At 34.7% G+C, this 12,401-nt stretch overlaps 2 protein-coding genes across 2 annotated transcripts in view; one reads left to right on the top strand and one right to left on the bottom strand.

Moving 5' to 3' along the window:
• The window catches only part of LOC105347927 (inter-alpha-trypsin inhibitor heavy chain H3), a 44,001-nt gene extending 41,732 nt beyond the window's left edge, over window positions 1-2,269 (bottom strand). The window contains exon 1 of the mRNA XM_034452067.2: window positions 1,558-2,269. Coding sequence (XP_034307958.1) covers window positions 1,558-1,659 — 102 coding nt within the window. The 5' untranslated portion in view covers window positions 1,660-2,269. The remainder of the gene's footprint in view (window positions 1-1,557) is intronic.
• A 721-nt stretch (window positions 2,270-2,990) lies between these two features.
• The window catches only part of LOC105328313 (protocadherin Fat 4), a 235,002-nt gene continuing 225,591 nt past the window's right edge, over window positions 2,991-12,401 (top strand). The window contains exon 1 of the mRNA XM_066083215.1: window positions 2,991-4,988. The gene's annotated coding sequence lies outside the window, so the exon portion shown is untranslated. The remainder of the gene's footprint in view (window positions 4,989-12,401) is intronic.

The raw sequence follows: 12,401 nt of genomic DNA on the forward strand, positions 1-12,401 counted from the left end.
GAGATCAAGGTATAAATATCTATAATACTAATAGTGTATACTTTTCCAAGTTTTACATAGACATTTTACTCCCTTATATTTAAAGAATATAGTAATAATGGATTAAGTTATATTATAAGTTAAAGATATTTTCTGGTTAATTGCACGTGTATTAGATTTTAAAATCGGTATTTTGAATTACATGTAATTATTGCGTTGCCTTTTTGCACTGAGGGTCAATGACACCACGTGTTGACTACATGTATATGACGTAATCATACATGAATACATGTCTAAAACAACCACCTCAACGGTGTTCTCATTTGTTGGACCACGATATTTTTCTCACTGAACCAGGAAGTACAATTAGTACAAGAAGTGAGGTCTTTATGAGCATCTCCCCCCCCCCCCCTCTGTCTCTCTCTCTCTCTCTCTCTCTCTCTCTCTCTCTCTCTCTCTCTCTCTCTCTCTCTCTCTCTCTCTCTCTCTCTGTTAAAAATGTCTTGCTGGAAGTTACTCCGACCAAAATCTGTCATCAGTTTGTATTGATGGCGATGATGTATCACACAATGGAGGGGGGGGGGGGTATCAGATTTAAAATCTGATCCAGACATCCCACTTGTTAACCCATCCGACAGGTGTTAAATCCGCCGTACGTTGATTTATAGGGTACCTCAATTAGCCACATACGTAAGACACCGTACGCTATAAATATCCTCACTATAGAGTACTCTTATATAGGATCTGGCGTCATCTGTTATAGATACACGTTATAGATACACGGTTTTATCTATTGGTGTAAGGTGATGTGTACGAATCTCGAGGATCCTATCTTCTCTGGTTTGCCCTAAGAACGTCCACTTGTTTTTTATCCCCTTCACATGCTTTTTTAAAAATTCATTGCCACGTGGTGTTGAAAATGTGCAGTTGATATATCATATTCTTGAAGCAGTTTGTTGAGTAGTGATTCCAGCGCGCGATAAAGGTACTAGTAGTTTGCAAATTCAAGCGGGGATCCAGACATTTTTCTCGGGGAGGGGATGTGAGGTGGGTGTCCGACGGGTATTTGAGTTTGCCCGTGGGGGGGGGGGGGGTCCGAGGCAGATTTTTGGTAATTTTATTATGTAATTTAAAGAAATTTGAATTTTGCAGGGGGTCTGGACCCCCCTGAACCCCGATATAGATCCGCGCATGAAATATGTGTACGTCTCTCATCCTCTTTCGCCCAAAAAAGTAAAAATAAAAAAGGAAACAATACTTTTAAAACAGGAAAAAAAGCAAAACAACAACAACAGAAAACCCCCCAAAACCTGCTTTAGCAGTAGACAGTAATCTCATTTAAAATCCCACAGAGATATTTTAGTCAGTAGACAATATATAATTAGATAGTCTTGCTTGTAGACAATTTTTCAATAAATAGTCTTTTCGTATAATAAGGAAAAAGATATCATTAATAATAGACAATAGATAGTCTATAGTCAATAGACAATAAACAATATCTAGTCGGTACACAATAAATAGTCTACATTTATATTAGTCATTAAAGACACGTGCAATAAGTCTCTAACTGTTGCTTACCTTGGGCTTGAAATCTAAATCCAAGGAATTTGTGAAACACAAAGAAACACCAAAACACACGAACAAACAAAAACAGCGGAGTTCTCCAAAAAGTCCAGCCATGCTTTAATTTCCAACATGTAAAAAATGGAATGTATCAATAGACGAGAGCTTTACAACTCACTTGGCCGACGTGTTAGAAAACCTCAGAGCCCGGCGTGTATAGAAGTCCGCTACATGGTTACCGCGTGTAGAACTCCAACAAGAGTGCAAGCCAATTTCTATTTGTTATTGAAGTATTTTCTTCCGCAATTTGAGAAGTTATCAGAGAGATGGATCTAAGTTTCATCGTACGGGGGGTTAAACCTTTTGGTCGGTTCCTCGCGGAATCGCATCATAGTGTATTTACTGCCGGTGAGTAGCGTTCACGGGCGAAGGAAAATGTCTCCCTCTAAAACCCCCTGTCCCTCACAACTATGACTTCACCCACGGGTTTCGTTCGGTAATGCCACCTCTCCCTTGTGAGAAACAAGAGACCTGGAGCCGGTCCAATAATAAGATAAGTGAACACGTCGGGTCCAAGGGCGCCGGAAGTACAGCAGCTAGCAGAGATTTTGACACGGCCACTCAGCGAGCAGTGGTTAGGATGCAGATATGTATCAATGTACATACAAACTCAGCGATGGAAGCGTGCTTCTCTGACACAATTTGAACACGGAGGAGATTCGGCTAATCACACTACAGGGGCAGATAACTCTGGTTGATCGTGAGGGTCTTGTTTTCTTACGATAGTTTCACATCTGAAAATTAGACCCGGTTTGTTTTTGAACATAGATTTCGTGTTAATAACATGCGGTGTGAAATGATAAGGAGACCAAATTTATTACTCCAATGCGTCCAGTGTTAAAATTTCCGAAAAGTTTTATTGATATTTTTAAATAACAATTTATATTATATCATGACAATTAAGATACTTGTGATTCTATAAACGATACCACGATTTTTTAGCTAATATATATATATATATATATATATATATATATATATATATATATATATATATATATATATATATATTATATTTTTATATATATATATATATATATATATATATATATATATATATATATATATATATATGGGTTTGTTAATTATAGATTAGAACAACAAGGAATATCAATTAAAGTTGGTTGAACTAAAACTACTTAAACAATAGGGATCATGTCGTTGTAACAAAGAATATTAGCCCAAGTTAAAAATTGGCCCGCGTTTCATTTTTCAACATTGATTATTGATTCGGGGAGGGGGTGGGGGTGGGGGGCTTTTTTAACGTTGAAAACTTAGACCAAAAGTCGTGAAATGTATACCCGGATTTCATTTTTCAACATTGATTATTGATTTGGGATATTGGGGGGCCGGGGGGGGGGGAGGAGGGGCGGGGGCTTTTCTAACGTTAAAACTGCGACCAAACGTCATTTTTCAACAGCTCAAAAAAGTGTTTTTTTCTAATCTCTGATGACCTCACACGTTGAAAATTGACCAACTACAGGTTTTTGAACTGTCTCTGAAATGGAATTTGCTCTACCTAATTATTTTGTATCTGATAAAAAATTTCAGCTCCATGTTTTAATTCCTAATATTGTCCGATATTCATGCCGATATGGATTTTTGTTTTTGTTTGGGTTTTTTTTCCCGATAGCAACAGTTTGTTATTAAGACTAAGAACTCTGTCTCTTGTTGTTAAACTGTGTAGATAGAGCTAAAAGGAATATATGTCAAACAACATCGTCTCAAGCCATGGTCCGGTGTCCGTTTATATATATATATATCTCCACCATGATCGTTCATGTTGACCGTGGTTTGCTAAGATTGTCAAACCAATACCGGCCGTTTATGTTATATTTCCGGTAAATCGCTTCAACTTTAATTTATTTTGAGAAGTCATGATAATTAACTGACAGCACAATAATGAGCAGTTTTCATATTTTTATCAGACAAGTCGCGATCAGTGATTATTTAATTAATTCAACTTAACAATAACTTTTCTTAAACTTGCAAGATTAACAAAATTATGATTAATAAGCTACTTATCTTGATTTGACAGAAAAAAATATTGTGTTCAATACAGATACAAACACTACACAGAAACTTTTTCGTGGGTGTGTTTAGGGAGTATTTGACATTTATGACGCATTCGCCGGCGTAACGAGGAATCTTGACCCGGGTTGAAATTTGACCCGGATATCATTTTTCAACGTTGCAAAATTGATACCAAAAGTCGTGAAATTATACCTGGAGTCAGTTTTCAACAGCTTGAAAAATATTTTTCAAACTTCTAAGGACATCGACACGTTGAAAACTGACCCTGTTGAAAATTGACTCCGACTTCAGAGTTTTGAACTGTCTTTGAACAGAAGTGTAACTTGCTCTTCACAGTTTAATTGTACATGTGTGTACTTAAAAGTTTCGGTTTCAAAACTTTAACTGTTTCATACTATACGCTATATTTGCCGTCTTGGGTAATTTGACATTTCAAAGGTTGATTTTTCTGACTTCAATCATTTAATATTTCATTTGACTGAAAACGTGGTATGTAGCAACCTCTTTTATTATACTTTCATGTTAAATACTGAAATCTGATTGGTTTAGACGCAGTTGATAATTTGTTCTATTACCCTCAGCGTTAGCAACACACTTGGCAACGGGTAACACAACGAATTGTTACATGCGCGTAAATTATGCGCGTACAGTTCGCCGTAGAATTCACGTCATTTCTATACAAAAGCAGAAAAATTTCTTTAAAATTAAGACATTCAGTATAATAAAATAAATAGTGCCTATTTGGGAGGATAACAGTTGAAATTGACACCCCTCGAAAACCATTGTCAACCTCCGCTTCGCGTCGGTTGACAATGGTTCTCTCGGGGTGTCAATTTCAACTGTTACCCTCCCAAACAGGCACTATTTATATAATGATACACTGTCCTTTAACGATATAATGTTGCATTAGTGGACAGAATGTTGACCACTAATTATATAATTTTATCAAACCCGGGTCAATTTTCAACCCGGGTTAACATTTTTTGTTACACCGACATAATCACCATTGTTGAAGTAGTTTTAATTCAACCAACATTATTTCATATTCTTTGTTGTTCTAAGGTATAATTAACAAACCCACATATTCAACTTAACAATAAATTAGTGATTCAATTGTGCTACACACCATAATAGCAAATAGTCTTGTGTTGTCTATGGTTTAATTTTAAAATTCTTCAGAAATATTTTTTTTACAAGCTAACCACTTTGAGTTTAATATACCCGGTAATCATTTTTGGTACAAGTTAACTATATCTGGTCAATCACTCACTTCCTGTCAGCCTTACTGACCAGTCCGGTCTCACTTTGTCAATCGTCTTCAATCTTGTTAGATGCGTGCCTCGAACCACTAAGTAAGTCTTTTTTTTTTAAGTAATTGCTCAAATTTGTTAGTATTGAATTGTATTTTTGAAGTATAGTTACAGATGGAAATTTATTTTACAGATAAAACATTCTTAAAAGTATGGCACACCATTATGGTCTTTAAAGTAATTTACAGTTAAAGGTATAAAGTTAAATTCTAAATTTTCCTATTTAGTTATTTGTTATTTCTATTTGTTGTAGTTTTTTACCAATATTATTCATGACGGCAACGTTTCCACACAAAATAAAATATGAAACCCGTGTGACTTTTGTTTGCGTTGTGCAAGGTTAGCTATCTGCCTGCACCAGGCAGAATAAGTCTTATGAATTGGACCTTTTTCATGTTAATAAAATCCCGCTAAAAGTTTATCAATAATGTTTTAATATCGTAAAATTGGTTTTCTTCAAACTTTCTTCAACTAAAAATATTTAGCACAACTCCTTTTTGATTAATGATAATTAATTTGGATCTTCAAGTAAACAGACGAAGTCATAAATGGTATGCATTTTGTCTGTATGCGACTATTTCAGTTCAAGTAAAAAGGCAAAATATCAGGGTAATGTCAGAATGGTGTATTTTACAATAAAGGACAAAATACATGTATATGATCAAATAACGCCCCCCCCCCCCCACCAAAAAAAAAAATAATAAAAAAATAATTCTTATGCAGTATCGTATGAAAATCAAATCAAATATATACATATAATTTTATATTAAATTATATCATATTATATCATTAAAGGTTGCAAATCCATCCACTAATGCAATTAAAAATGTGTGCAAATGTGTATCATTAGTGGTCAAGGTAGTCCTTATTTCTCATTTTTTTTCCATATCATTAGAGGTTACGGTTTTTGACCGCTAATGATATAAATCTAAAATTATATCATTAGCGGACGGTTAGGTTGTTCGTTAATGATAAAATTATATCATTAGTGGTCAACATCCTGACCACTAATGCAACATTATATCATTAGTGGACGTTGTATCATTAGAGGTTGCTACAAAGCAGATTTATCAAAGTTGTTGCTATTGTTACTCAGATGAGGGAAGTGGCCCCTTGTTTTACCAAGATTCTAGCCCCTTATTCGTATTCATTATTATTTGAACAGATCGTCATTTTGGAGGATAAAACGGTTGTAAAAGTCAAATGAAACATTTTTGCTTCAATAATGCTAAACAGAATTTCAACAGTTTAAGAGATATTTAGAAAAAAAAAAACCGTTTGGACCAAACAATCTTGATATCATTTTTTAAAAAATTAGGTATTTGCAACATGCTTCGGTATATATGCAACATGTTTTGTTCTACAATCATGCCAAAATGTTTTTAGTCTTGAGATGAGTTGGAACATAAATAAATTAAATTTCGATCCTTCTTTTATAATTTTGTTGTTGTTGTTTGTTGTTGTTGTTAAAGAAAAAAAGTATAACTGTGCATATCTGGAAGTTTTCATTGGATTATATTTTGATCGGATTATATTTTGTGATTAATGCCTCTGTATTGAATTATTTTATTTATTTAATGCGTATCCTGCCATTCATGATGTTTAAATGGAGAAGCGACGGATATGTGAGTTTGCTTACATGTACTTTTTCCAATCGCAACTTCTCGGGGCCTGCCGGAAAGGCCCGAGAAGTTGCGATTGGTACTTTTTCTTTCATTTCTGTTGGCAGACTGCGCAAGCGCCGAAATGCAGTCACGTTTTGTTATAAAAACACGTCCATTCAAGGCAACGTGATAATTTCGCATAGGTTTTTTTTTTTTTTAACGATTTTTGATTTCCATTTCATCGTGAAATAGTTGCTGTCTCGGGTGACATTTAACTTGCTATCGTCATCATACCCAGTAAATAGTTCTATTATATACAAATAAACATGTTTTTGCTGAAAAAAAAAACATTTAATAAAGATAGAGAAACAAGCATATCGTATATATACAACAATTTTACTTTTTATGCCGGTCAATACAGAGATATGATTCTTGTACATGATAAGACTGATGACATACTGATGACATATATGTCTGCATAATAAAATATATCTGTAATTAATGACAAAATTCATCTAACAAGACCCTTTGCTTTTTGAAAATTCACAGGTATGATTTTGAATATGGTAATATTAATATGCAGATGATGACCACGCATGCGAAATTCAACGAATATGACATTTTGGTCCATAAAAGTATAAAAATAACCGCAGGAGTCGTTCGTTGGTTTTACTTGGGGTGAACCCCTACTCCAGAGCCCCAAATCTTTGCTAGTCGTTTATTAATAATTTAATTGAGAATGAAAAAATGGACTTGATTTGATCAAATAATAAATTCCATCAAATCTAGTTTTGTAATCAAAGCAAATGATATATAACGACCCGTTTAGTATAAGTCATCTGCCAACTGAAACTCTAGCTGTCCGATACATCCTGGTAACTTTGCTTGCCTCCACGATCCAGTACAACACTCCAGGTGGCCTGTTCTTTATGTAAGATTGTCCTACGTCATCATTTAAACACACGCAGCGGGTGGTTTAACCTATCATCGCTAAGTTGGCATAGCTACATGTAAAGTCTTCCATTTGGTCTAAAACATAACTCGAAGTTTAATTACGTAACATTAGTCATCTTGAATAGCAACCACTTAACATTTGTTGGGGTTTTTTTTGTGCTCAAAGGGAAAAAATGGTCTATATACATGATATTAAATGTGATATATACTTGATGAACTCTAGGAAATACACGAGTATCCCGTGTTTAATACAATAAACAACTTTGTCAATATGTCTGGTCATATATAACACTTATGTACAGGTATAGGCAACCTCCGTTTTGGAGCCATGTTCGAGGTGATGACTGACTGTTTTACCATATATCACATGCTGCATCATTGTTAAACTATTATCTCGAATTTTTGGAGGGTGACCATTGTTGGTACTTAAAAAAAATGTACATCTTTTGATGAGAACGCCGGTTTATATGGAAATTAATATTAAAGAAATACACTGTAAATTTTGTTTGTCAATATTTCCAAATACTGCTTTGTATGTGTCTATTTCCAGTGCTTAGATCTTATAAAAGAAATGTTCTAATTCTGTAGTTTGTGTTTTATTTCGGGGGGAGGGGGGTTGTTACGTTATTTACCCATATATCTTTAAAATAACCTCCAAAAAAGTAGATTTCGTTTGATCATTTTGATGTACATTTATTTCAAGGTAATTAGAGGTTTAAGAACGTAAAGATACTAGTATTACGTGTTATATTTTAGTTCTTTATCAATAGGTTGCATATCTGTACCTATGTATTGAAATATTGAACACTGTCAGATGTTGGTTGCTGATATACGTGCTTTGGTTGCAGACCACATTCTATTCTGAACTTTATTTATTTTACAACGATTGATAAACATGTTAATATCCCTCGTTGGTACGGATGTTGGCGCGAGGGGTCATTGGTGTGGGAAGAAGCCGGAGTATCCGGAGAGAACCCACGTGTCGAAGCGGGCAATGATTCTATTCTAGGTGATATTTCTTTGTTACTTGTACCTTTGATGAGAAAGTATGTCACATGAACTGTAAAGAAAAAATATCACATTAATATTAACAATTGCGCATGCTCGCTGAAATTTTCAGCAAGTTACTGTATTTCCGTTAATTTTTGCGATGATCTAATTTTTGCTTTTTCGCAGTCATGTAAACATCGCAAATATAGTCAATATAATATGTGGTATTGTTGGCAATTAGAAACTTTTAAAGCGAAGTCATATTCATCATCGAAAATATCCCTTCGGTTACCGGTAGAAGCTGGTTGAGGAAATTTTTTGTTTAATTCAACTTTTGATATGCTCAGGCAGAGCAGCAGAACCCTATCTAGAACTCAGAAACGTTATATCTTAAAAGAATGTCTGGCGTAAATAAAAAAATAAGTTACACATTTTAATTTTGTGACACGCGAAAAAAAAAACAACACCCGGATAGCGATAAAATTGACATAAAAATACAGTAAATAAACACTAGGCACTTCACATCATCAACTGCTACAGATATTAATATACATCAGGCACGTAGCATCGTTTTTGAAAGTGGGGGGGGGGGGGGGGGGGTGGGCAGACTCATCCAAAAAATCTTGACAAGCAGAAAAAAAAAAAAGGGAAATTTAAAGTTTTCCAAAATCTTCAAAATCCTTATCCTTGGGAGGGGGGGGGGGGGGGGTATATGACTCCAATTTCACTCCTCATTTCCTTATTTTCATATCAATTTTTTACATACTCCCAAAAAAGTGGGGGGGGGGGTCAACTCCATAATAATTCAATTTTTTATATGTAATTTTAAAAAAAAATGGTTGCTGCGAGAAAAAGTGTGGGGGGGGGGGGGGCAGGCCCCCTCCCTCCTGCCCCCCCCCCCTAATGCCACGTGCCTGTACATGTATGAATATACGCTTATGGTTTACATGTAACTTACTCACTGCAAACACGTCCAGTCGCTAGAAATGCACTTCAGTTGTTCACAGGTTTGGATCATTATACCCACGCTTTAAAGAAAGAAAATGTCGTTATATGAAAAATAAAAATTAGAAACTTGAGGAGAAATCATACCAAGGTTCGGTCTGCAAAATTTTAATCAAAGTACTGAAGTACTGACAGGAGTTGATTTTATCGATTATCATTTATTTTAAAATCAATTTATTTTGCATGGCAATTAGTTTCTAGTTTGTATTTGAATTACGCACTTTTTGATAATATGAATTTTTAGACTTTTCCGACAAGAATTTCGAGAAACCCCATATGAATCATGTTGTGTAATATATAAAGATAGATTTCAACTACTATATAGTATGTATCAGTTATCGAAACAATTCTAAAAATTATATGGATCCAAGCACTATTGATATCGAATTCTAGTCTCGTTTAACTAGACGCCCGGCTGTCTCCGTTAAAGCTGAACACCGCTCGTAAATAGGCACCGTTACACAGATACCTGGTACACCCCTGCGAATGTGTTCGTAATGATTTCTTTATCGTTGCTAAGTAAGTAATAAATCCAGAGGTGCTCGAATGAAAGTTCACGAGACTTCACCGATATTTGTTCACTTCCTGTGAAATTTCGAGCGGAAGTATAAGTGTTCGGATAATATTCTCAAAATACGTAAGTACTGGTCGTTTTTCATATCACATCCTACTGTGATTTATGTTAAAACAGGAAAAGCTTTCAAGATGTATGTCTTATTTTACCATCTAGCAGTTATTTATATTAAACGATAATATTCAGAACAGAGTTATCGTTCGTGTTCAAACACGTGTAGAGTGGTTGAAAATATAACCATTGGGTTGCTTAATAAAATCATAGCCATGTTTGATGCTTTTGGTGTGCAATACCATGTTTTAAAAAAAAATAATGGGTGTCTGTTTTGCATTAAAACTTAGTATATCGAGCCATTTTCAAGGAACATTCTGCATAAAATGGTATAGTCTGTTTCAATACTGATGTTATTACTAGGTCAGGCGCGGCTCGAAAATTAATCCTCAGGAGGGATCTCTTTTAAGCATGTTAGTTGTTGCAACAGCAGACAAAAACTAATTTTTGTATAGTCACATTTATTTCTAGAACACATTTTATTCACCAATAAATGAAGATAAAGTTTAAAATCAATAAACCTCTAGATTTTATATTTGACTACTATATTAAGAACCTAGATACATGTACTGTGAAATAGATTTTATACACGAGGTACGATTTTTACTGCGAAACTGAAAGAGTCAAATAAAACCACGTGGTCTAAAATTTGAATGACAATAACATTCGCAGGGTTGCACCCCTGCGAATGTGTTCGTAATGATTTCTTTATCGTTGCTAAGTAAGTAATAAATCCAGAGGTGCTCGAATGAAAGTTCACGAGACTTCACCGATATTTGTTCACTTCCTGTGAAATTTCGAGCGGAAGTATAAGTGTTCGGATAATATTCTCAAAATACGTAAGTACTGGTCGTTTTTCATATCACATCCTACTGTGATTTATGTTAAAACAGGAAAAGCTTTCATGATGTATGTCTTATTTTACCATCTAGCAGTTATTTATATTAAACGATATTATTCAGAACAGAGTTATCGTTCGTGTTCAAACACGTGTAGAGTGGTTGAAAATATAACCATTGGGTTGCTTAATAAAATCATAGCCATGTTTGATGCTTGTGGTATGCAATACCATGTTTTAAAAAAAAATAATGGGTGTCTGTTTTGCATTAAAACTTAGTATATCGAGCCATTTTCAAGGAACATTCTGCATAAAATGGTATAGTCTGTTTCAATACTGATGTTATTACTAGGTCAGGCGCGGCTCGAAAATTAATCCTCAGGAGGGATCTTTTTTAAGCATGTTAGTTGTTGCAACAGCAGACAAAAACTAATTTTTGTATAGTCACATTTATTTCTAGAACACATTTTATTCACCAATTAATGATTTTATATTTGACTACTATATTAAGAACCTAGATACATGTACTGTGAAATAGATTTTATACACGAGGTACGATTTTTACTGCGAAACTGAAAGGGTCAAATAAAACCACGTGGTCTAAAATTTGAATGACAATAACATTCGCAGGGGTGTGGTATATAAACCCTTCGATTTCGTTACACCCGATTGCACACCTGAACCTCGTGGCCGACATGTAGTATTCCTTTCGTGGTCTTTAGATTTTATGCATTTTTTTCTTATCTTATGTTCATTTTCTGTTCGTAAATAATGCATTGACCAATTTATTTGACGTTAGTATTCTCCTGGCTTCAAAAAGGTGCGTAAATTTTGATAATTTCATCGCGACCGAGTAACACATCGAGACAAAATGTACGTCCACACAGGTGAGACCTCTACAGCGAAGTACTTTGAACTGTTTAGAGGTCTGTCTTTTATATAAGGGTTGTAGGGACAGCAGTGATTAAAGAGAAATATGGCGGACAGTGCCTATTTACGAGCGGTGTTCAGCTTTAATATCCGACAAGCAAGAGAGCCCCCTCTCTGCTTGTCGCAGATTTACGGAGACAGCCGAGCGTCTGGCTGAACAAGACTATATTAACTCTGGCGTAGGAATATATGAGACTACAAAAATATCGAAATTGTTCGTAGTATATAAAATTTGACTATTTTCAAAGTGTTTATAGATAAGTTTCCTTAAAAAACAATGCTTCAGCATACATTACATAGAATAAAGATTAGAATTTATCGATTAATTTCAAGAACTTAGTCTTGTCAACGGTGATGATTTGTGCTTAGTGAAGCGGGCAGCTTATCATTGTATTTTTTTAGCAAGAGTTATTCCCCTTTGATTTATTGATTTTTGATGATTTAATTAATGTTACCAATAATGACCAATGAGTTTGCTTATTATTTTTATACAATAATAAATATTTAAT

The sequence above is a fragment of the Magallana gigas genome, chromosome 4 (genome assembly GCF_963853765.1).
Source record: "Magallana gigas chromosome 4, xbMagGiga1.1, whole genome shotgun sequence".
NCBI lineage: Eukaryota > Metazoa > Mollusca > Bivalvia > Ostreida > Ostreidae > Magallana > Magallana gigas.